Raw genomic sequence first — 26,601 nt, 5'->3', positions numbered from 1 at the left:
TCTGCCTGTTCAATGAAATTAATTATGTCCTCTGAGGTATACGACTCTCCCAATTTAGGAAACTCCATGCGAAGGGACGGTGCGGCTGGCGGAGTATACGAATGCACCGTGCGGGCTGCCTCCCGGGAAGTGGAATGCGCGTTCACTGAACCAAAGGAACGTAGATTATTCCGCACTTCGCGCCGAAGATGTTCCTTCCATAGCTGATCACGCCTCTCCAGGCATTGCACAACATCCCGCTCCAGCCCAATAATCTGCTCCTCCACATATTCTCGCAGTTTTTCCATCGAGTCATCTATATAATTTCGCAAAGCGTCTTCACGGGATAAGGTGCTGTCAGCCATGGATGAGATCCGCTCGTCCAGTGCTTCAATCCGCTCCGTAATCTCAGCAAGCAGGGGCGGAGTGCCATCGTTATCCGCCTCATCAGATCCGGGCAAATCACTCAGGTACATCGATTGAAGCAGGCTCGCCCTCTCTCGGACGGCCGAATGTGCCCTCACCGTTACGTGGCGGCTACCGGCTACCACTTCCTCACACAAAGAGCCACTCGGCGGGGCGATCGCCTGCCCCGATTGCCCTAAAGACATCATGGATGATTAAAGGATGATTTTTAAAGAATGGACTAAAAGGAACCAAAATATGACAGATGCTTATAATACTTCCTCAGAGAGGGCACCACTCTGTAGCAACCGCACAATACGGATACGCGATTCCTACACTTCACCACCCGTACAGGGGGTGGACGATGTTTGAAAGCCTAAGAGCACAACCATATTCGGTCCTCGTCCCCTCTTGCCACGATCCCCTTCTTAACAATTTGTAGCAATAAAACACAACAGGAAATGGAACAGAAAAAATATATTAACAGGTGCTGCTACATAAACTTAACCGGTGCTTGAGTGCTCCTAAGTGAACCCCTTCCCCAGACGCCCTCCCTGGCGCCCCGTATACTAACCCCCGGTTTGACACAGACAAAAGAAAAAGAAAAATAAATAATGAGAAAAAACTGTTCTTTGATACGATTAGTTTCACTGAGTCCAAAGATATGGGAAACACGAAATCCTGCAGTTAGTTCCTCCTGGAAGCAGGAAACACAACCGTCCTTTAGCGGGACGGCTTCTCTGCGGACTATCACGAAACGAAATTCAGGAATCCGACTCACCAGACGGGAGCACCCGGAGAACACCAGACCCTGGCCTCTTCTCGGGGATTCGTCCTTAAAATATTTCTTCGGGGTGGCCACCCATGAAAAGCAGACGTCCCTGGGTGAAGTAAAATCCTAAATAGTTCTAGAGCGTAGATAGTCGCTGCGATGCCTTGAAAATTGTGTCTTTGTTCTTCCTCCTTACTTTCTCCTTTCTTTCTCCCTCCTTTCTTGTTCCGCCATTCCCCTTAAAAAGAGAAAGTTTCCCGCCGAAAATCCTTGCCTCTCTCAGTTGTTATGGCAACCATACGCCGGCATCAGGCAGCTGGAAAGTGTACTCGGGCAGGATCCTCCCAGAACGGGACGTCACCAATGGTGCCTGAAGGGCTATTTAAAACACCCTCCCAGTCAACATTAAGAAGTGACTGACAATTCAGAAGGCTAACCCGACTGTCCATTATGTAGCCTTGCTACAACTATGCCCTTTGTCCACCTCTTGAACCCTCAGGTACCACTCTGATGACCAGGTGAAAGTATAAATATTCTTTATTTTATAAAGAAACCGTGCACAAAGCACTCTCCACACCACTCTCATATATACTATAATTCTCCTACACAAACCAATACCTCCACTCCCAGACACTTCGCCCTCCTACCTCCCAGCTCAGCTCAGTGTCTGGGCTTTCCCATAGTCCTTTTATATCCCCTGACCCGGAAATGGTTCCTGTCAAAACCCACAAGTCCGTTTCCTTCCGGGTCAGGGTAAACACTCCTCTTCTTCACCCCGGGAGTACGTCGTTTCTTCTGGTCAAGTGACTGCGACGCACTCCCGGGTTATAGGGCACGCAAGAGCCCACTAGCCCCCCTACAGCGACTCCCGGTGTTCCCCAATGTATCCAGCAGGGCTGTGTATAGAAACTACAAAGTCCATGAGGCCCTGCTGGAACTCGGGGCACCATCATGCGGTCCGGAGGACTCCTCCTAGCGGCCTGGGGGTGGCGACCGGAGTCTGTAGCCGGTTGTCCATCACAATCCCCCCCCCTTAGCGACGACAACTGGGGCGGAGCGTCGATTCCCGCGAGGGACGTCTTCCTCCAGGAGGACGCTTTATCCGGACCGTGGTTCTGTTGTCGAGATCCCCCAGCGAACCTTGGGGGAACGGTGTATCTGCTATCCCACCGCTCCCCTGTCCTCCGGGGACAACTTCTCCACACGTGGCCTGGTTGCCGGCAGTTGTAGCACCGCCGACGTCCTCCTGGTGGCCTCTCTTCCCGAGACCTGAAACATCTCGGGAATTCGGTCAGCTCCACCCTTTCCTCCGCCAAGGAGGGGTTAACGGCCGCTTTGCTGCTCTCCGCCCTTTTCTTTACCCTGTCAGGAGACCCGCATTTAATTTCGGGGATCTCCTGCTTTCTCTGGGGCTTGTGCACAGCGTGAGGCTCTCTATGGAAAAGAGAGAGCCTCTTTGCTGTTTGCACGCCCGTTGTCCTGTGTAATTTCGGAGGCGGCGTCATTAGTACCGTATCGCTCTGGGTAACAGCACTATTCAGCTGTACCGGGGAGATCGGAACTTCCCCCGCCCCTCCGGTAACCCCCTTAATTTATCGGTCGGGGTCTGGAGTGGCAACTCGCTCCGGCAGGCCACGTCACACGCATGTCTCCGAACGATCGCTTCCTCCCCCGACCAATCAGTCATGGTGCCACACTCCAGTGTCGGGTTCACAGTGTTTTGGCAGCCGCTACTTATTAAATGCGGTGCCGGCTCACACTGCGTCCCCTTATGATATACGGTACAGAGGACACCTACCTGCACCGCAGCATTAATCGAGGCCAGGGCTTCTTGGCCTAATCGCCGCAGGCATTCATACAGTCTCTTCAGCGGCGCTTCAACTGTGGCTCCCAGCTCCTCCAAACGTCTCCTCAGGTCCTCGATCCCCTGAAAGAAACCCATTACGGGCTCGAGCACCTCTTCGAGATCCCGTACAGTCATATAATTAATTAGTTCGGCCGGAGGCAAGGTAGCTTCCGCGTTCTCCTTACCTTCCAGCCGGGAGCCAATGGACACGTCCACGTCTGGCACGTGTTCTGCTGATGAGCGCAAGGGCTCCTGGGACATGGAGTCCTTAGAGGAACGGGTAGCCTCCCGCGGCTGGCTGCGGTCTGCCTTTTTAACTTTGTCGGCATACCGTACAGTCACTTCCCGCCCCTCTTTACCTTGGTTAGACTTCGGCTCTGCTCCGCTCGCCGCCCCCTTCCCCTTCAGGGAGCCCAGACTTGTCGGGGAATTATTGACCTCACCGACAGCTCGAAATTGACCTTCTTCCTGGTTGCTGTCGCGCGAGGTCACGTGGACATCGTTAGCGTATGGGCTTCCTTTCTGCGGACGCCTAGACTGGCTTGCTTTCTTTTACTCGCGGCCATCTTGTCTAGGTGTGAGGCGGGCGTGCTCTTTGTCCGCTTCGTGCAGACAAGCCTCTGCAAACAGAGAATAACAAGCTCCCGGCGGTTCGCGTGCTTCCCCAGCACTTACCTCGGAACGTATGCGGTCTCGCTCCAACTCCCTGTAATAATCTTCAGGAGTTGCAATCCTGCAACGTTCCGGCTGTCGTCCCGCTCGGGTTTGCTCTGCGTTGAACTGCGCCCGGTCTTCCTCACTACCGGTCAGGTAAGACCATAGCCTCTGCAGCCCATCTGGGACCGAAGTCTTCTGGCTAGTTCCAGTCTTCTTCCCCGATTTCTTCCCCATAGTCTGCTGTAAATGACGGCTCACAACTGCAGCGCTCTTGGTCGCGGGTGGGATATTCACCTCCGCGGTTGCAAGAGGGACCTTCATAGGGTTCTCTGCTACAACAAAAGTTATTTTTCTTGCAGATCCTCTGCCACCGGACGGCCAGAGTCTCCTGTCGACTACGCCACTTGTAATACTATGCCCTTTGTCCACCTCTTGAACCCTCAGGTACCACTCTGATGACCAGGTGAAAGTATAAATATTCTTTATCTTATAAAGAAACCGTGCACAAAGCACTCTCCACACCACTCTCATATATACTGTAATTCTCCTACACAAACCAGTACCTCCACTCCCAGACACTTTGCCCTCCTACCTCCCAGCTCAGCTCAGTGTCTGGGCTTTCCCATAGTCCTTTTATATCCCCTGACCCGGAAATGGTTCCTGGCAAAACCCACAAGTCCGTTTCCTTCCAGGTCAGGGTAAACAGTCCTCTTCTTCACCCCGGGAGTACGTCGTTTCTTCTGGTCACGTGACTGCGACGCACTCCCGGGTTATAGGGCACGCAAGAGCCCACTAGCCCCCCCTACAGCGACTCCCGGTGTTCCCCAATGTATCCAGCAGGGCTGTGTATAGAAACTACAAAGTCCATGAGGCCCTGCTGGAACTCGGGGCACCATCATGCGGTCCGGAGGGCTCCTCCTAGCGGCCACATATTAAAGAATGATAATAATGCAGGTGAAAAAAAGACAATACCTTTATATAATGTTAAATGTTAACGTTTACCCCCCCGGGTGGAATTGAAGAGTCGCATAGTTTGGGGGAGGAACGATCTCCTCAATCTTTCAGTGGAGCAGGACAGTGACAGCAGTATGTTGCTGAAGCTGCTCTTCTGTCTGGAGATGATACTATTTAGTGGATGCAGTGGATTCTCCATAATTGATAGGAGCCTGCTGAGCGCCCTTCGCTCTGCCACAGATGTTAAACTGTCCAGCTCCATGCCAACAATAGAGCCTGCCTTCCTCACCAGTTTGTCCAGGTGTGAGGCGTCTTTCCTCTTAATGCTGCCTCCCCAGCACACCACCGCGTAGAAGAGGGCGCTCGCCACAACTGTCTGATAGAACATCTGCAGCATCTTATTGCAGATGTTGAAGGAAGCCAGCCTTCTAAGGAAGTATAGTCGGCTCTGTCCTTTCTTGCACAGCGCATCAGTATTGGCAGTCCAGTCTAATTTATCATCCAGCTGCACTCCCAGATATTTATAGGTCTGCACCATCTGCACACAGTCACCTTTGATGATCACGGGGTCCATGAGGGGTCTGGGTCTCCTAAAATCCACCACCAGCTCCTTGGTTTTGCTGGTGTTCAGTTGTAGGTGGTTTGAGTCGCACCATTTAACAAAGTCATTGATTAGGTCCCTGTACTCATCCTCCAGCCCATTCCTGTTGCAGCCCACGATAGCAGTGTCATCAGCGAACTTTTGCACATGGCAGGACTCCGAGTTGTATTGGAAGTCCGATGTATATAGTCTGAACAGGACCGGAGAAAGTACAGTCCTCTGTGGCGCTCCTGTGTTGCTGACCACAATGTCAGACATGCAGTTCCCAAGACGCACATACTGAGGTCTGTCTTTAAGATAGTCCACAATCCATGCCACTAGGTATTGTTACGCACACGCGCATGGGGAGTCGCAGTACGACCTGGGTAGTAGCGCGAAATCCGAAAGCCATAAGGGACGGACAGGCAACTAACCTTTTTCTCTTTGTTTCCTAGAAAGAAAGAAACGGTGACACCCTGAACCGTCCCCCGTTCCTCCACTTCCGCATCTTCCTTCCCTCTGATGACGTCAGAATCCCAGAATACACCACAACTCACCACCCAGCATTCCTCTGTTTAATTCCGGTCCCCTCTATAAATGTTCCCCCATCAAGACATATGGTTGTTCAGCAGTTGGCAATTGATTGTACTCTGGACTGTATAACTTTGATTTGCAACTTCTTTACAGTATACGGGGCCGGAAACCCCAAACCTTTATGTGCAGTTGTGTCCTTTCTTTTACAGTGGCGTAGTCGGCAGGATACTACAAAGTCCGAAAAATGAGCGAAGGACAGGACCTGAACATGGTGCTAACGAGTCTGGCAACACAACTTCAGAAGCTACAGGTAGAGCATGCCGCGACGCAGCGGAAACTGGAGGAAACCACAGCTAGGCTCGATGCACCTGACGCGGTAAGACCAGAGCCTGCACGGCCCCCGCCTCCGCCTATCGTTCCGCTTTCGGAGGCGGATGATATTGAATCATACCTGGGAATATTTGAGAGGACTGCCTCTCGGAACCAGTGGCCGTGATCGGACTGGGTGTCCATATTAGCGCCGTACCTGAAGGGCGCTGCGCAGCGGGCTTACTACAATCTCCCCAAGGAGGAGGCCGCGAGTTATGACAATCTGAAAACTGAAATCCTCAGCCGCTACGGCGTCACGCCGGACCAGCAGGCGAGTGAGTGGAGGCTGTGGCGCTTCGATCCTGAAGGCCCGGCCAGAGCGCAAGCCTTTGAATTTTGGGGCAAAATGGGCCGCTGGCTACGGCCAGAAGGACCCCAAGCTCGGAAGGTCGTGGAGCAGGTAGCATGCGAGGGCCTCATAAATGCCATGCCAGATTATCTCGCCCAGCAGGTCCGGCGGCACCCCTACAAGGATATGAAAGGCCTCCTAGAGGTCTTGGAGCGTCAGCTCGCAGTTCACCGATCCGGGGGGGCCGGCTCGTGGAGCCCGACAGGGACGCGCTAGCCACCCCAAGCCCAGCCGCCGCACGGCGGAAGTGCCAGCAAAGCCCCGAGAGAAGCCAGCCCCGCCGCGCTGTTTCAAGTGCGGTGAGCTCAGCCACATTTTGCCTGCCTGTCCCCTATATGTTGAGGCAATGGATTGCAGCGTGGCCCTGACAGAAAGGTATGGTGCTTTGTCGCATCCCTTGGCTGTTCTGAATGTGGGAGTGGTGTTGGTAAATGGGCACTCGGTGAGGGCTTTGTTTGACTCCGGGAGCAATATATCAATTGTTGCTCGCCGTTATGTTTTGCCGCGACAGTGGATAAATCAACGCTTAAGGGTCACCTGTGTGCATGGAGAGACCAGGGCGTACAGAGCCGCAAACTGTTTTATTGCCTGGAAGGGAGAGGTGATTCAACTGGTGGTCGCTGTTCTTCCTGAGCCCCCCTTCCCGGTGATATTAGGGCACGACTGGTCAAAGATAAAATGCGACAAAACTAAAACCACTCCTTATAATAACTTGGGTCTAGCTATGAGCAAACAAAATAGGCTCGCTGTGACTCCCACGTCGTGCCATGCGGCAAACAATGATGACGTAGGTCGCCAGGGGGAAGGTTCTCAGGTGTCGGACCCAGACCCGGAACCTTCGGGTGAGGGTCCGAGCCAGGGCACCGACACCTATTCAGCGACGGACGATCCCCTAAGCCGGGTGGAGCTTCAGTATAGAGCTACCCCGGCCTCCTTTAAACGCGAGCAGTGGAACGATGATTCCCTGAAGTTTGCCAGGAATGCCGTTGTTGCTGTGAACGCCATTTGTCAAGCGATCCCGCACCACCGGAGCCCTACTTTATTCTTGAAAATGATCTGTTGTACCGAGTCGTGACTCACGAAGGCGAGATGCGGAAGTTGTTGCTAGTCCCACGGACCTACCGGCGGGAGGTGTGTGAACTAGCGCATGCCCATCTCTTAGGCGCCCATCTAGGGGCCGAGAAAATGTTGGAGAGGATAAAGCTCCGATTTTATTGGCCCGGTATTAACGAGGAGGTCAGGCACTTCTGCCAATCCTGTCCAGATTGTCAGATTCGCCAGATCCCTAGGAGGGCTCGAGCTCCTCTCGTGCCAATCCCCCTTGTCAATATTCCCTTCGAAAGAATCGGAGTGGACATTGTGAGTCCCCTGGAGCCTTCAAGCCGCGGCCATAAATATATCTTGGTCACGGTAGACTACGCGACTCGTTACCCAGAGGCGGTTCTGCTGCGCTCCGCTACTACCAAAACAATTGCACGGGAACTAGTACTTTTCTTTTCCAGAGTGGGAATACCCAAAGAAGTCCTCACGGACCAGGGTACTCCCTTTACTTCGGATACGTTTAGGGAGGTGGCCAAGTTACTGCGGATAAAGCATCTCAAGACGTCTGTTTACCATCCACAGACCGACGGATTAGTCGAGCGATTTAATCAGACACTTAAGCAAATGCTACGTAAAGTAGTCAGCGCGGACGGTAGGAACTGGGATCAGCTTTTGCCCCTCGTGCTTTTTGCTTACCGGGAGGTGCCCCAAGCTTCCACGGGCTTTTCCCCGTTTGAATTATTGTATGGACGCCAACCCCGGGGACTATTGGACATAGTTAAAGAAGGATGGGAGGAGGAAACCCTTCCTTCTACAAATGTTGTGGAGTATATCGCGCAACTGCGTGATAGGCTAACCCACATCAGGCCGATTCTCAAAGATCACCTGACGCGTGCTCAAGTAGCGCAGGTGCGCTGCTACAATAAGAACTCCACCCTCAGGGAATTCCAGCCTGGGGATCGGGTGATGGTGCTCGTACCATCCTCCCACTCCAAATTATTGGCACATTGGCTAGGGCCTTACGAGGTTATAGAGAGAAAGGGGCTGGTTGACTATTTGGTCCGACAACTAAATCGCCGGCCACGCGAAAGGGTGTATCATGTGAACTTGCTGAAGCCGTGGAGAGTTCGGGAAGAGGCCCCGATCTCCGGTACAACCCTCTCCCTGTTTTCAAAGAAAATGCCACTTAACCTCGGTCCGGATTTGTCATCATCCCAACGGCAGGAGCTGGAACAGGCTATCCTAGCCGTCCCTGAGGTGGTAAGCGAGACACCGGGCCGCACCGCGCTGATTGAGCACGACATCAGTACGGATCCCGGAGTGGTAGTCAGGGAAAGAGCCTATCGCCTCCCAGAGGCAAAGCGCACGGAGGTCGAATTGGAGATGCAGCGGATGTTGGACTTGGACGTCATTGAGGAAAGTCATAGCCCGTGGTCCAATCCTATTGTCCTCGTCTCTAAGCCGGACGGCTCTTGGAGGTTCTGTAATGACTTTAGACGTCTGAATCAGGTCTCCAAGTTTGATGCCTACCCTATGCCCCGGATAGATGACCTTATTGAGCGTTTGGGTACGGCCCAATACTTGACTACTCTTGACGTGACCAAAGGGTACTGGCAAATTCCCTTAACGGCATCCGCAAAGGAGAAAACCGCCTTCAGTACCCCTAGCTGACATTGGCACTATAAGGTTCTCCCATTTGGGCTGCACAGGGCACCAGCAACCTTCCAGCGTCTGGTTGACTGAGTGCTACGGCCCCACCAGTCCTATTGTGCCGCCTATCTGGATGACGTCGTCATCTATTCCGGCACCTGGGAGGAACATATCGTGCAGGTGTATGCTGTCCTGGCCACGCTAGCGAAAGCCGGTCTCCGTATAAACCCTCGGAAATGTTTTTTTGGGTTGAAAGAGGCCAAGTATTTAGGCTACCTAGTGGGGCGAGGTCAGGTTAAACCACAATGCTCCAAAATTAAAGACATCTTGGAATGGCCCCGTCCGAATACCAAGAGACAGGTTCAGGCTTTCTTAGGGTTGGCAGGGTACTATCGCCGGTTTGTACCCAGTTTCTCTGAAAGGGCAGCACCCTTGACTAACCTGACAAGAAAGGGGGCTCCTTTGTACGTGGTGTGGAATCCAACAGCAGAGCGGGCATTCAGTGACTTAAAAGCGGCCCTAACCTCGGCACCTGTATTAAAAACGCCTGATTTTTCACTTCCATTCCTTCTCCAGCCCGATGCTTCGGACACAGGCCTAGGTGCAGTGCTGAGCCAGAGCATCGATGGTGTCGAGCACCCCGTTTTTTACCTGAGCCGGAAACTGTTGGACCGGGAGACCAGGTATGCGACAGAGGAGAGGGAAGCCCTGGCCATTAAGTGGGCGGTTACACATCTGAGGTACTACCTGCTGGGCCGGGAGTTCACCCTTGTGACGGACCATGCAGCCCTCCAGTGGATGGCGTTACATAAGGAGTCGAATCCCCGGGTCACCAGGTGGTTTTTGGACCTTCAGCCATACAAGTTTACCGTCACTTATAGGCGGGGTAACCTTCAGGCCAATGCCGACGCCCTCTCCCGGGTTCACGACCTCTCGGTCCAGTCCGCCCGCCCCGTTGGGGCTGGGCTGAGGGGGGGGGGGGCCCTGTCATGCACGCGCGCATGGGAAGTCGCAGCACGACCCGGGTAGTAGCGCGAAATCCGAAAGCCATAAGGGACGGACGGGCAACTAACCTTTTTCTCTGTTTCCTAGAAAGAAAGAAATGGCGACACCCTGAACCGTCCCCCGTTCCTCCACTTCCTTCCCTCTGATGACGTCAGAATCCCAGAATACACCACAACTCACCACCCAGCATTCCTCTGTTTAATTCCGGTCCCCTCTATAAATGTTCCCCCCTCAAGACATATGGTTGTTCAGCAGTTGGCAATTGATTGTACTCTGGACTGTATAACTTTGATTTGCAACTTCTTTACAGTATACGGGGCCGGAAACCCCAAACCTGTATGTGCAGTTGTGTCCTTTTTTTACAGTATGAATCTAATCCCATCTCTGTCAGCTTGTCCCTAAGGAGCAGAGGTTGGATTGTGTTGAAGGCACTAGATTAGTCTAGAAACATAATTCTTACAGCACCACTGCCTCTGTCCAAGTGAGAGGGGGATCGGAGTAGCATATATATGATGGCATCCTCCGCTCCCACCTTCTCCTGATATGCAAACTGCAGAGGGTCGAGGGCGTGTTGAACCTGTAGCCTAAGGTGGTGAAGCAGCAGCCTCTCCATGGTCTTCATCACATGTGATGTCAGAGCAACAGGCCGAAAGTCATTCAGCTCACTAGGATGTGATACCTTTGGGACTGGGGTGATACAAGATGTTTTCCGGGAAATAGTTTTCCATATCTCCTTACGCAGTTCATCCTTCCACTGGCGATCTCGCCGCTGTAAACACTGCACAATCTCTCGCTCCATAGCCGCTAGCTGGGCAGTGAAGTTGTCTTTAAGCTGTGCGATCGCTGTATCCACAAAGACGCGGAGCCCCTCTTCCCGAGATATTGTACTTTCTACCACAGTGGTTATTCTTTCGTCCAGAGCATTGAGACGTTCGGAAACCGCGGGTTGCCATCGACGTCCTCCTCGTCCGGTGCGGGTGGATCCTCCAGATACATGGACTGTAACAGACTAGATAGATCATGGATTCCTGCAGGAGTCCCGACGGTAACGTGGCGGCTTCGGGCTACCGGATCCCCACACAGCGATACATTCGGACTGGCATCCTCCTGCTTTAGCAGCACCGAAGACACACTCATTAGAACTCTATGTAAGTTTAGACAAAATACGGGGAATATCAAGACGTATATTATCCTAGTTCCTCAGAGAGGGCACCAACTGTAACAATTCGTCTCAAGCACTAGCCTGAGATTATTGCTACCACTATTCTGTCCTAGATAAAGGCAGATGAAAAAAGGATAGGCCAATATCACACCTTAATAAATTCCCCGGATACCCTTTATTCTAACAAAACAATCCCTTAATATCAATGCATTTATAGGCCACCGAAAACCATAGTCCATATTTATCCTTGCAGTACATCAAATAAACAACAAAATACAATCCCTCACACGTGAATCGCCCCCCCCTGAACCTAAGTAGCCCTTAAATTGCAGCGCCACACACATATACATGTACCTACACATCAACAGTATTCATTCCCCCCAGTTCCCGTTCCATAGATAATAAATAGGTCCGTAGATTGTCCACTGTTCTACCCCTGCAACTGCCGGCAGGCAGACGAGGAGTCCTGAAAATAGCGGACTATAATCCCAATTTCCTCTTCGTCATAAAAGACATACAGTCAGACTTGCGCCATGATTAAAATATAGTAAGTCCTTTTTTGATAGCTCACCCGAGTCCGTAGGCAATAGCAGAACGTTCGATTCCCAGAAACAAAGAGAAGACCTTCCACCTTCTGACAGGACTGTAGGAGCTCCTAGGCTTCTTTCATGGCCAGTGCAGTAGCTGATCTGCCTTTTTTATTAACCGATCTTCTTCTTTCACCCTTTTCCTCCTCCTTTCTCTCTTTAAAATGGCACGCTTTATGCAAATTACTCCTCGAACAAACCGGAAGTTCCACCTCTGGGGCACCGCTGTCAATCTCTGGCGGAAGACTGTTCCCCCCCCACCAACACCCGATCGACAGCAGAAAACATTATCTTTATGTGGCAGCGCTACAAAAGTTACCTGTAACTTACTTGTACAGTACAGTTTATAAAGTCAAACAAAGATAAAACTCAAGTAGTCCAGTCAAAAGCATAGATTCAAATCCTGCATAAAATCTATTGTAGTGTGTCCATCAGGGAATGTTGGCTCCATAAAAGTCAGGTTCATTATTAAATAAAGCACTGTGGAAAAGGTGTTCCACTTACAGTGCCACTTCAAAGCAACAATAAAGAAAACAATGACAATCAGTCACAACACTATAATTTACACTTACCTTGTGTTGACCCATCATTCAGCATATACTGTACCATGTCAGGCTATGCCGAGAAAAACCTAACAAATATCATCAGAATGAAAAGCAGGTGCAATGGTAAGGACTCTCTGTCTGTTAGCCGAGGTTCTCTCAGTGCTCTACACCAGATGTTACTGGAGCATGCACACGTTAGGAGGGTGGAAAGCTGTGAAGGGCTCTAATTCAAAACTCTTAGGGTTGAGTAGGTCAGTGGTTGTGGTGCTCCAGTGTGCCTGGGGTCCACTAGATATGGGAATCTTGTATCTCAGGGTATAGTAATATATATATATTTTTTAAATAAGATAATATTGTTCTAGTACAATAATCAATCAGCATTTAGATATGAACTCTAACATCTTTTTGCAAGAAATCAGGTAGGAACTTAAGATTCATGTATAAGTGGATAATCAAATGCAGAATACCTAGGCAGTAAATACTTTTCAAAGATTTTCAGTTATGTGTTTTCTTTAGTTATTTTGTAATAAACATTATTACAGTCCATCAAAATGTTGAGCATGTTTTGTTAAACATCCAAAGAAATCAAATTTAAATTTGCTGTAATACTGAAAATTGTTGTAGGTTTCTGGGGATGTGGATGAATAGTACCTACGCATTACACGGATGTATATGTAATGTATTTAAACAGGCACAACACTTTGAACTATTTTTGCAGTCACTGTGCTAATAAAGTTTAGTCACTGTGCTAATAAACAAGAACAGGACTCTATATTTTTTTTATTAAAATATATACACTACAACAATGTAGTAAATGCTGAAAAACAGGAACAAATGTATTGGAAAAATTACAAAAAGTTTTTTTAAAATATATACATATAAACATTCGCTTATATCTACAATTAAAGAACCATACTTTTACACAATGGCTATTGCATAACAATAGGCAGTAAGAGACACAATATGAACATTACAGGCCTACACCAATCAAGATCGAAAAAGCTTCATATACAATGTATAGTATTCCACTAATAACAGCATCATGCAGACGATTATTAGCTAGTTTGTACAAAGTTGAAACAAGTTCAGATCAATTGAAAAGATGGCTGCATAGCTGTTCACTCTCTAGCATCATTTCAGCAGAGTGAAGTCATATGGTTTAAAAGAGTCTCTGAAATTCCTGACCAATGTTTCTTCTTCTTCTCTTGTATACCTACACTCTCTCCAGTCAGTGTGACAAGGTATATTAAGAATAGATTCACTTGCAAGAACCTCTCTTTAAAGGAAAGATGAGAAAAATTAATCAGATTTATAGTATGATGGAGACCCACTATAAATATTCTGTTTATACATTTACTTTTTAATAAATATTACCAATCCTTCAAGGTAAATTCTGTTAAATAAAACCTTCCCAAAAAATTGCTGGAAAAAAAAAAAAATAAAAAAAAAATGGAGAAAATCTAATAACATCTCAAAAGCATTCAAGAAATGGCCCAGTCCTAGGTCATCACAAATCTGACAAAGTCAGGTGAACATACTGCCTTGTTCTTAATTTTTTTTAAAGCTCATTTGGGATTTCAGTGCTATGAAATAAAAATACCAACCAGAACATAATTTCACTATTCAGAAATTTACAACATCGTCTCACTTCAGAATTACAATTGTTCAGATACACAGGTGGAATCCTGTTGTAATGAAATTCATGGGACCATAAGAATGTTGTTTTGATGAAAATTTCATTATAATTGGGACTATTGGGAAAATATGTATACTATTATGAAAGGGGATTCACCATCTTTAACAGTAGTGGTGCAAGGACTGCTCTGCAGCATCTGGTAAACAATAAATCAAGGGAAAAGAAATTGGTCGTTCTCTGCAGGATCAGGCTTGCAGGATAACATGCTTGTTACACAATATTTAGAACATTTAACACCCGAGTTTAATCTAAATCTTCCTCTCACTTTCCTAGTTTGCTGCAGCAGTGATTCTGAGCCACTGGTGTTCTTCAAATCTTTGGAAACCTGGACACTCCTTCCTGTCTTGTGACACAAGCTTGAAAATACCTATATAAAAAACAGTGCTTCTAAAACTGCAAAAATATTTTATTTTAAAATGACGTTACATGTAACCTTTTTTTTTTTATAATATAATTACAGGTATGGAAAAAGAATAAAAATAGACCTGTATAATGTCAAACCTACACTGTCATCGAGATTGCCTGAAGCCGTAAATTTCCCAAAAGATTGTTTTAGTTTTAACATAAAAGACAGCCTGCTGCAGGGCTCCCGAGACCCAGCAAATGTGTAGGCACAGCATAAAATATTTTTTGCATCACATTATCATCTTTGGTGGCCATTTCTGGTCGAAAACATGTTTGTTATACTGAAATCTACATTTTGTTAAAATGAAATCCGTTAAAACATGATATTGTATGAATGTTTGTCCAGGCAGGTAACTTCTGTATTCACTATAATGGGATTTGACATCTCACTCAATCGCTCTCTCTCATATTATATATATATATATATATTATATATATATTCTATGATGAACAAAAAATTTGGACGGCGTTTTCCCTCGCCCGGACAGAGGTCACCGGGGCCCCCCTCTGGAGCCAGGCCTGGAGGTGGGGCTCGATGGCAGAGCCCGAAGAGGCAACGTGGGTCCCCCTTCCCATGGGCTCACCATCTATGGGAGGGGCCAAGGAGGTCGGGTGCAGTGTGAGTTGGGTGGTGGCCGAAGGCGGGGACCTTGGCAGTCCGATCCTCGGCTACAGAAGCTGGGTCTTGGGACGTGGAATGTAACCTCTCTGAAGGGGAAGGAACCTGAGCTAGTGCACGAAGTTGAGAGGTTCCGGCTAGATATAGTTGGGCTCACCTCGACGCACAGCTTGGACTCTGGAACCAATCTCCTTGAGAGGGGCTGGACTCTCTACTACTCTGGAGTTGCCCCCGGTGAGAGGCTCCGAGCAGGTGTGGGGCATACTTATTGCCCCCCGACTTGGAGCCTGTACATTGGGGTTTACCCCGGTGGACAAGAGGGTAGCCTCCCTCCGCCTTTGGGTGGGGGGACGGGTCCTAACTGTTGTTTGTGCGTATGCACTGAACAGCAATTCGGAGTACCCACCCTTTTTGGAGTCCCTGGAGGGGGTGCTAGAGGGCATACCTTCTGGGGACTCCCTTGTACTGCTGGGGGACTTCAATGCTCACGTGGGCAATGACAGTGAGACCTGGAAGGGTGTGATTGGGAGGAATGGCCCCCCCGATCTGAACCCGAGTGGTGTTTTGTTATTGGACTTCTGTGCTCGTCACGGATTGTCCATAACGAACACCATGTTCAAGCATAAGGGTGTTCATATGTGCACTTGGCACCAGGACACCCTAGGCCTCAGTTCGATGATCGACTTTGTGGTCGTGTCGTCGGACTTGCGGCCACATGTCTTGGACACTCGGGTGAAGAGAGGGGCGGAGCTTTCAACTGATCACCACCTGGTGGTGAGTTGGCTTCGATGGTGGGGGAGGATGCCGGTCAGGCGTGGTAAACCCAAACGTGTTGCGAGGGTCTGCTGGGAACGTCTGGCAGAGCCCCCTGTCGGAAGAAGCTTCAACTCCCACCTCCAGCAGAACTTCGACCACGTCCCGAGGGAGGTGGGGGACATTGAGTCCGAATGGGCCATGTTCCGCGCCTCTATTGTTGAGGCGGTTGACCGGAGCTGTGGCCGTAAGGTGGTCGGTGCCTGTCGTGGCGGCAATCCCCGAACTCGTTGGTGGACACCGGCGGTGAGGGATGCTGTCAAGCTGAAGAAGGACTCCTACCGGTCCCTTTTGTCCTGTGGGACTCTGGAGGCAGCTAATAGGTACCGGCAGGCCAAGCGGAATGTGGCTTCGGTGGTTGCTGAGGCAAAAACTCGGGCATGGGAGGAGTTTGGGGAGGCCATGGAGAATGACTTTCGGACAGTTTCTAGGAGATTCTTGTCCACAGTCCGGCGTCTCAGGAGGGTGAAGCAGTGCAGTGTCAACACTGTATATGGTGCGCGGCTGACCTCGACTCGGGATGTTGTGGGTCGGTGGGGGGAGTACTTCGAAGACCTCCTCAATCCCACTAACATGCCTTCCAATGAGGAAGCAGAGCCTGGGGACTCAGAGGTGGGCTCCCCCATCTCTGGGACTGAGGTCACCAAGGTGGTCAAAAACTCCTTGGTGGCAGGGCCCCGGGGGTGGATGAGATACGCCTGGAGTTCCTCAAGGCTCTGGATGTTGTAGGGCTGTCATGGTTGACACGTCTCTGCAACATTGCATGGACATCAGGGACAGTGCCTCTGGATTGGCAGACCGGGGTGGTGGTTCCCCTCTTTAAGAATGGGGACCGGAGGGTGTGTTCCAACTACAGAGGGATCACACTCCTCAGCCTCCCTGGAAAAGTCTATTCGGGGGTCCTGGAGAGGAGGATCCGTCGGATAGTCGAACCTCGGATTCAGGAGGAACAGTGTGGTTTTCGTCCTGGTCGCGGAACAGTGGACCAGCTCTACATCCTTAGCAGAGTCCTGGAGGGTGCATGGGAGTTCGCCCAACCAGTCTACATGTGTTTTGTGGACTTGGAAAAGGCGTTCGACCGTGTCCCTCGGGAATCCTGTGGGGGGTGCTCCGGGAGTATGGGGTACCGAACCCCCTGATAAGGGCTGTTCGGTCCCTGTAGAACCAGTGTCAGAGCTTGGTCTGCATTGCCGGCAGTAAGTCGAACCCGTTTCCAGTGACAGTTGGACTCCGCCAGGGCTGCCCTTTGTCACCGATTCTGTTCATAACTTTTATGGACAGAATTTCTAGGCGCAGCCAGGGTGTTGAGGGGGTCCGGTTTGGTGGACTCAGGATTGGGTCACTGCTTTTTGCAGATGATGTTGTCCTGTTTGCTTCATGTGTGTGAAGCGGCTGGGATGGGAATCAGCACCTCCAAATCCGAGACCGTGGTCCTCAGCCGGAAAAGGGTGGAGTGCCTTCTCAGGGTTGGGAGCGAGATCCTGCCTCAAGTGGAGGAGTTCAAGTATCTCGGGGTCTTGTTCACGAGTGAGGGAAGAATGGGGCATGAGATCGACAGGCGGATCGGTGCGGCGTCCGCAGTGATGCGGGCTCTGCATCGGTCTGTTGTGGTGAAAAAGGAGCTGAGCAGTAAGGCAAAGCTCTCAATTTACCAGTTGATCTATGTTCCTACCCTCACCTATGGTCATGAGCTATGGGTAGTGACCGAAAGAACGAGATCGCGAATACAAGCAACTGAAATGAGTTTCCTCCGCAGGGTGTCTGGGCTCTCCCTTAAAAACAGGGTGAGAAGCTCAGTCATCCGGGAGGGGCTCAGAGCAGAGCCGCTGCTCCTCCGCATCGAGAGGAGTCAGATGAGGTGGCTCGGGCATCTGATTAGGATGCCTCCTGGACGCCTCCCTGGTGAGGTGTTCCGGGCACGTCCAACCGGGAGGAGGCCCCGGGTAAGACCCAGGACACGCTGGAGGGACTATGTCTCCTGGCTGGCCTGGGAACGCCTTGGGATTCTCCCGGAAGTGCTAGAAGAAGTGGCCGGAGAGAGGGAAGTCTGGGCATCTCTGCTCAAGCTGCTGCCCCCGCGACCCGACCTCGGAAAAGCCGAAGAAAATGGATGGATGGATGGATATATATATATATACATACATACATACATATATACACACACACACACACACACACACACACAGTGCATCCGGAAAGTATTCACAGCGCATCACTTTTTCCACATTTTGTTATGTTACAGCCTTTTTCCAAAATGGATTAAATTCATTTTTTTCCTCAGAATTCTACACACAACACCCCATAATGAAAACGTGAAAAAAGTTTACTTGAGGTTTTTGCAAATTTATTAAAAATAAAAAAAAGTGAGAAATCACATGTACATCAGTATTCACAGCCTTTGCTCAATACTTTGTCGATGCACCTTTGGCCGCAATTACAGCCTCAAGTCTTTTTGAATATGATGCCATAAGCTTGGCACACCTATCCTTGGCCAGTTTCGCCCATTCCACTTTGCAGCACCTCTCAAGCTCCATCAGGTTGGATGGGAAGGGTCAGTGCACAGCCATTTTAAGATCTCTCCAGAGATGTTCAATCGGATTCAAATCTGGGCCACAGAGTTGTCCTGAAGCCACTCCTTTGATATCTTGGCTGTGTGCTTAGGTTCGTTGTCCTGCTGAAAGATTTTCATCCAGGATGTCTCTGTACATTGCTGCAGTCATCTTTCCCTTTATCCTGATTAGTCTCCCAGTCCATGCCGCTGAAAAATATCCCCACAGCATGATGCTGCCACCACCATGCTTCACTGTAGGGATGGTATTGGCCTGGTGATGAGCGGTGCCTGGTTTCCCCGAAATGTGACGCCTGGCATTCACACCAAAGAGTTCAATGTTTGCCTCATCAGACCAGAGAATTTTCTTTCTCATGGTCTGAGAGTCCTTCAGGTGCCTTTTGGCAAACTCCAGGCAGGCTGCCATGTGCCTTTTACTAAGGAGTGGCTTCCGTCTGGCCACTCTACCATACAGGCCTGATTGGTGGATTGCTGCAGAGATGGTTGTCCTTCTGGAAGGTTCTCCTCTCTCCACAGAGAACCTCTGACAGAGTGACCATCGGGGTTCTTGGTCACCTCCCTAAGGCCCTTCTTCCCCGATTGCTCAGTTCAGATGGCTGGCCAGCTCTAGGAAGAGTCCTGGTGGTTTCGAACTTCTTCCACTTACGGATGATGGAGGCCACTGTGTTCATTGGGACCTTCAAAGCAGCAGAGATTTTTCTGTAACATTCCCCACATTGGTGCCTCGAGACAATCCTGTCTCGGAGGTCTACAGACAATTCCTTTGACTTCATGCTTGGTTTGTGCTCTGACATGAACTGTCAACTGTGGGACCTTATATAGACAGGTGTGTGCTTTTCCAAATCATGTCCAATCAACTGAATTTACCACAGGTGGACTCCAATTAAGCTGCAGAAACATCTCAAAGATGATCAGGGGAAACAGGATGCACCTGAGCTCAATTTTGAGCTTCATGGCAAAGGCTGTGAATACTTATGTACATGTGCTTTCAATTTTTTTATTTTTAATAAATTTGCAAAAATCTCAAGTAAACTTTTTTCAAGTTGTCATTATGGGGTGTTGTGTGTAGAATTCTGAGGATAAAAATGAATTTAATCCATTTTGGAATAAGGCTGTAACAAAACAAAATGTGGAAAAAGTGATGCGCTGTGAATACTTTCCAGATTCACTGTATATATATATAAAATACACAGTGCCCTCCACTATTAGCACCCCTTGCAAAAATTAAGGGTTAGAAAAAAAATCAGTGTTTGCTGAAGAACTGCCATCTTGCACTGAAAAAATGTGAAACATCTGACTTTTAAGTGAAACAAGTTCATGCAAAGAAAAACAAAGCCCTTATCAAGAAATAAATATTTTTAACAAAAACACATGCACAGTGTGTATATTATATATATATATATATATATAAATAAATAAATAAAAAAAAGTCATCCATACATACATATGGAATGTATACTGTATATAAATTTTATTTGTCATAGCACTTATAAAGAATATAAGATCTCAAAAAGAATAGAATAGCCCAAACGTTCACCAACTTTTCTCAGATTTGTAGTCACTCTTTAAAAGAGAAATTCTTTACACAGTATACGATTCTGAGAGGGGTCAAGTTATAATTATTCAAAATAGAAGGATGTGTCTTCCCCAGATCTGAATGTTTCTTCTGCTTTGTGTCTTGCATGTCAATAATGTTTACATTAAATATACAGTATTATGTAGATTAATGTGTGATTGGAATAAAGAGAACAATTTATTTTCTTACATTAAAATCTGTTACTTGTGGCAACTCCATACAACCTTGATCAAACCAGAAGTTTAATCATTCTGTTAACAAAACCATATAGGCATTTTGCTTTGTACTATGCATGCATGAATGAAAGCTCAAATTTCAAGTTTATAAGACATTTTATTTTGTTTTAAGAAGAAATTGTCATCACTGGGATACTATATGTCCCTCAGAAAAACAATTCTCATCAGCTGAAATGGAAGATTCCACCAAATCAGACTTAAACTAATGACAATACATTTTGTTGGAGCAAGGATATGAAGTATTTTTGACTCGGCATAACTTCACAGCTTCACAGACTCGGCTCCTTCTTAATTTGTGTGGTGCTTTATGGCCAATTAGTCATTTGATAAAATTGGTCATCATTAAAGCAGCCACAATATAATTTATTAACGATAAAACAGTTTACCCACCTTCCAAATTGCAATGGAAAACTCTTTGAAATTCTATGGAACAGTTTTTCTCCTGTATCTAGCTCCACAAAGAAATATGGTGTTCCTGGTTGAGCGATCTATTGAAAACAATACATGAAATCTAGACTTAACTAAGAGACAATGAAATGTACATATAAATATTGGTACATAAAGACAGAATCTCTACTTCCAGCACAATGAAGCACATCAAACACACACATGTGAACAGCATAAACCTTGTGATGCTTTTATATAGGTCACGGCTGCAGCTCTTGTGTCACTATGCTTTTTGAATTGCAATATGTGTTTTCATCAACAAGATGGAGGAGGAAGCAATGAAACAAACCTTGAATGTGCACAATTTTATACACAAGTATATGATTCCTTTACCAGTCTTTTCACATACCACTGCATTCGCTAGCCTGTTAACAACAACAGCATGCAGAACATATGATTTGGATATCACCTAGAGGACTCGCAGCACACGGCTTTAACTGCGACTCTGGTCTGTAATGGAAACTGAGTGGGACGGTTGCAAGGGCTCCAAGAACAGATAAGGAGGTGTTTGTTAGAGTAATCTGTGAGCTAATGACACACCATCTATGGTCTAGTGACCAGAGAAGTCAAAGCTTTATACACATCCTAATCTGGTCCTTAGAGAGTCGCAGTCAATTCGGGTGATGGAACTTTCCTTTAGGATGATGCTGTACTTGTGACCCGCTGGGCTGGCCACTTTGAGCAGCTGTTGAAAGCTGATCCTCCGGGTAGGACGATGGATATCTCTGGGTCCACGGTTCTTGTGGCTGATCTTTCAATTAGCTATGAACCACAGAATCTCACAGACTGCACAGGTGGTGAACCAGCTGAGGGTAGGGAAGGTTGCAGAGATCTGTGGTACTCGGGGTAAAATTCTCCAGGCTGGTGGTAAGGCTGTCTTCCATACATTGCAAGCAATCTTTGCTTCCATTTGGGAGATGGGTGTAATCACAAGTGACTGGAAAACTGGACTACTTGTCCCTATCTCGAAAGGGATTGTGGCACCTACAGTGGAATAACACTGCTTTCAGTGCCAGGTAAGGTCCTTGCTAAGGTCATCCTCAATAGGATCCATGATCACACACTCACCTAACAGAGACCGGAGCACTCAGGTTTTATGCCTAAGAAGTCTAACATTAACCGCATTGTGACACTGAGGGTTCTCTTGGAGTGCAAACGCAAATATCGGCAGAGTTTCTTTGCAGCCTTTGTTGATTTTTGTAAAGCGTTCAACTCAATTGATTGAGCAGCCCTGTGGGAAATCCTGAGACTTTGAGGGATCTCCTCAAGGTTTCTGGATATCATGGCTAGCCTGTACACTGGTACTATGAGTGCTGGGCAGAGTGGAGGCAGAAAATCTGCATTTTTCCCAGTTGATTCTGGGGTTTGTCAGGGGTGTGTTCTTGCTCCTAACACTGTTCAATGCTTGTATGGACTGGGTGTTGGGAAAGGCCGTTGGTTCCAGCGACTGTGGGTCATCTGTTGGTTAAGAAAGATTCACTGATCTTGTCTTTGCTGATGATGCTGTGATCTTTGCGGAGTCAATGGAGGCTCTGATCGGGACTCTCGGGAAACTGAGCAAGGATTTTGAGTGTCTGGGCTTGTGACTGTCCTGGATAAAAAACAAGATCTAGGGACCTCATGTATAATGCCGTGCGCAGAATTCACACTAAAACATGGAGTTTGGACAAAAGCGGAAATGTGCGTTTGCAGAAAAAAAAATCCAAATACATAAATCTGCGTACGCCAACTACTACTTTCTTCCGCTCCATAAATCCTGGTCAGAGTGAAAAGTAATCATCTTTAAAAATGATATTGTCAGCATATGTATTTCAAGTTTACAGTGACGTAATTGTACTTTTAAGTACAAACAGTTCTACAAGGAGCACTTGATGGACTGATTGAGTGCGTTTATAGTTCTTGGGATGAAACTGTTTCTGAACCGCAATGTCCCTACAGGAAAAGGCTCTGAAGCGTTTTCCGTATGAAAGCAGTTCAACAGACAGCATTGGCTGAGGCAGCGTGTGCTTGATGCTGTATACCGATAATTCTCTTTCCAATCAGCTGCTGTAGAGCTGTGATTCCACACTCAGATACAGTGATATAAATACTCTGAGTGGTGCAGTGAGAGTAATAAGGAAAAAGATGATCCTCTGTGGCAACCCCTAACAAGAGCAGCTGAAAGAAGAAGAAGAAGAAGGTGCAGTGAGAGTAACAACGCTAAGGAAGCTATGGTATTTGGAATAGTTTGGCCATTTCGTGGACCATTATATTGTTACAAGTTAAAAGTTTACAGTAAGAGAGAAGTTCAAATAGACTGCGCATGGCTGAGAAAGCGTGTGCTTGATGCTGTACACCAATAATTCTCTTTCTGATCAGCTGCTGTAGAGCTGTGATTCCAACTCAGTTACAGTGCGATAAATACTCTGAGTGGTGCATTGAGAGTAACAACGCTAAAGCAGCTATGGTATTTGGAATAGTTTAGCCATTCAGTGGACCATTATATTGTTACAGGTTAATTACAATCAGATGCCTTAAACTAATAAACAATATGCAGTTAATTTCAGTGTATTTGATAAAGCCGCATCAGGGATGTGGATCTAAAAAAGAAAGGGAAACCACACTGGAACAAAAGCACTGCTTTGACGCTGGGTGCCGCCAGTCTGCAAAACTGAGCAGAGAACTTGCGTACGCCAGGGATTGAGTTGGCATGAAAATGTGCGTGGCTTTATGGCAAGTTTAGTTTTTATACATTGCGATGTGAGCGTGGAAACGTGTGTACGCAACATTTTTGTGCATATGCACTGTTTATATATGAGGCCCCAGGCCTTTAATGACCTCTCAGGCGCAGCCATCAACAGTGTGTCGGTCTGTGAAGAGAATATTGACCTTATTCAGAGGTTTACTTACTTCGGCAGTAACATTCGTGTCTCTGATGACTCTATGAAGTCAGTACACGGAGTGGGAGAGCATGAGGGATCATGAGGTTGCTGGAAAGGGGTATGCAGTGCTTCCAATATCATTGTAAAAGGACAAAGGTCAAAGTCTTTAGAGTCCTGGTGTTTCCTGTAATGCTATATTGTTGTGAGATATGGACACTATTTGAACCTTTGTCACAACAGTTAGGTGGATTTATTTGGAATTCAGTTTTAACTATCTGCTTATTATCTTGTATTCATGTTTGCTGCTAATAAGCTGTGGGCTTATGATTATAATAAAATGGGATAACATATACAGAGCAGATAACATTAACACTAGAATTACCAGAGCCTACGAAAAAACTCCTATATCCAGCCCACCTTAAATCGCTTCTTAAATCCGTTCACACCTCTCCGCCAGCATTCTTTGTCCTCTAAATGTGCTGATAAAAGACAAGCTGCCAGCAGCCGGCTATACCATCCCCCCACCGACTTAGTACGTGAGCGAACTTTTCCCAGCTCATGCCTTAATTGTTTACCTGGGAGTGAAGTGGAGTTTTACAGTGGAAATGATAGATCGTTATTTGGAAGACATGCATGAAATGCGTGTTCCGTTTCTAAAGTAATCTGTGTAAACACATTGTTAAAACAGAAACCTTTTCATATTTTAGTAATAAATGTTACAAAATGTAGTAGGCATAAACTATAGAATATGTAAAGCCCGAGTTGCAAAGATCAAATAAACACTTTCACAAAAGCTTCAAGAATGACTCAACAGCTTCTGTGGCATAGCGCGCTAAGATTTGCCTCTTAGCGCAGAGCAGCTTTTCCTTGCCTCACAGACCTGAGTTCGATTCCCCGCTGGGGATGAAGTGTTGCTTTTTTTCTTTTCTTTTAAACCTCAAACGGACATAAAATTTATACATTGGTATGCACTGTCAGTTACTGAGATCGTTACATTTTCATGTGGGATGCTCCTTTTAAAATATTTTTTTTTAACAATTGAGACTGCAATTAACAGGAACAACTGTCCTTATAACTTATTTTTAAGATCCATAACACACAGACAGACAGAGCACTGCGTAATAGAGAGACAGACAGGCAGAGAAGTCACTAGATATATAAATAAACAGGGAAGCCACGTGTACTGAAAGAAAAAAAGATCAACATGTGCGTTGTCCCTGCTGCACTGAATAAGCTCAGGCGCTCTAACATCACCCCTCCCCCATCCGACTCGGACCCTTTTTGTCCTGTGGGACTCTAGAGGCAGCTAATAGGTATCGGCAGGCCAAGCAGAATGCGGCTTCGGTGGTTACGGAGGCAAAAACTTGGGCATGGGAGGAGTTTGGGGAGGCCATGGAGAATGACTTTCGGACGGCTTTGAGGAGATTATGGTCCACTGTCCGCCGTCTCAGGAGGGGGAAGCAGTGCAGTGTCAACACTGTATATAGTGGGGATGGTGTGCTGCTGACCTCGACTCGGGACGGTGTGGATCGTTGGGGGGAGTACTTCGAAGATCTCCTCAATCCCACTAACATGCCTTCCAATGAGGAAGCAGAGCCTGGGAACACGGAGGTGGGCTCCCCCATCTCTGGAACTGAGGTCACCGAGGTGGTCAAAAAACTTCTTGGTGGCAGGGCCCCGGGGGTGGATGAGATATGCCCGGAGTTCCTCAAGGCTCTGGATGTTATAGGACTGTCTTGGTTGACATGTCTCTGCAACATTGCATGGACATCTGGGACAGTGCCTCTGGATTGGCAGACCGGGGTGGTGGTCCCCCTCTGTAAGAAGGGGGACCGGAGGGTGTGTTCCAACTACAGAGGGATCACACTCCTCAGCCTCCCTGGAAAAGTCTATTTGGAGGTTCTGGAGAGGAGGGTCCGTCGGATAGTCAAACCTTGGCTTCAGGAGGAACAGTGTGGTTTTTGTCCTGGTCGCGGAACAGTGGACCAGCTCTACACCCTTAGCAGAGTCCTGGAGGGTGCATGGGAGTTTGCCCAACCAGTCTACATGTGTTTTGTGGACTTGGAAAAGGCGAACGACCGTGTCCCTCGGGGAATCCTGTGGGGGGTGCTCCGGGAGTATGGGGTACCGGACCCCCTGATAAGGGCTGTTCGGTCCCTGTACAACTGATGTCAGAGCTTGGTCCGCATTGCAGGCAGTAAGTCGAACCCGTTTCCACAGACAGCTGGACTCCGCCAGGGCTGCCCTTTGTCACCGATTCTGTTCATAACTTTTATGGACAGAATTTCTAGGCGCAGCCAGGGTGTTGAGGGGGTCCGGTTTGGTGGACTCAGGATTGGGTCACTGCTTTTTGCAGATGATGTTGTCCTGTTTGCTTCATCAGGCCGTGATCTTCAGCTCTCTCTGGATCGGTTTGCAGCTGGGATGGGAATCAGCACCTCCAAATCCCAGACCATGGTCCTCAGCCGGAAAAGGGTGGAGTGCCCTCTCAGGGTGGGAGGCGAGATCCTGCCCCAAGTGGAGGAGTTCAAGCATCTCGGGGTCTTGTTCAGAAGTGAGGGAAGAATGGAGCGTGAGATCGACAGGCGGATCGGTGCGGGGTCCGCAGTGATGTGGGCTCTGCATCGGACTGTCGTGATGAAAAAGGAGCTGAGCTGTAAGGCAAAGCTTTCAATTTACCAGTTGATCTATGTTCCTACCCTCACCTATGGTAATGAGCTATGGGTAGTGACTGAAAGAATGAGATCGCGAATACAAGCGGCTGAAATGAGTTTCCTCCGCAGGGTGTTTGGGCTTTCCCTTAAAGATAGGGTGAGAAGCTGAATCATCCGGGAGGGGCTCAGAGTAGAGCCTCCGCATCGAGAGGAGTCAGATGAGGTGGCTTGGATGCCTCCTGGATGCCTCCCTGGTGAAGTGTTCCGGGCACGTCTAACCGGGAGGAGGT

The 26,601-nt window shown here is 48.1% G+C and overlaps 1 protein-coding gene across 2 annotated transcripts in view; it reads right to left on the bottom strand.

Moving 5' to 3' along the window:
- Positions 1-13,250: 13,250 nt before the first annotated feature.
- Positions 13,251-26,601, bottom strand: part of cwf19l1 (CWF19 like cell cycle control factor 1) — a 134,439-nt gene continuing 121,088 nt past the window's right edge. For both annotated transcript variants that reach the window (XM_028808162.2, XM_051920441.1), the window contains 2 exons: positions 20,740-20,837; positions 13,251-13,711 (listed from right to left, as the gene is read on the bottom strand). In XM_028808162.2, the coding sequence (XP_028663995.1) occupies positions 13,567-13,711; positions 20,740-20,837 (243 nt within the window). In that variant the 3' untranslated portion in view covers positions 13,251-13,566. The remainder of the gene's footprint in view (positions 13,712-20,739; positions 20,838-26,601) is intronic.

This window comes from Erpetoichthys calabaricus, chromosome 1 (assembly GCF_900747795.2).
Source record: "Erpetoichthys calabaricus chromosome 1, fErpCal1.3, whole genome shotgun sequence".
Taxonomy (NCBI): domain Eukaryota; kingdom Metazoa; phylum Chordata; class Cladistia; order Polypteriformes; family Polypteridae; genus Erpetoichthys; species Erpetoichthys calabaricus.
This window is presented reverse-complemented; position numbering and strand designations above follow the sequence as displayed.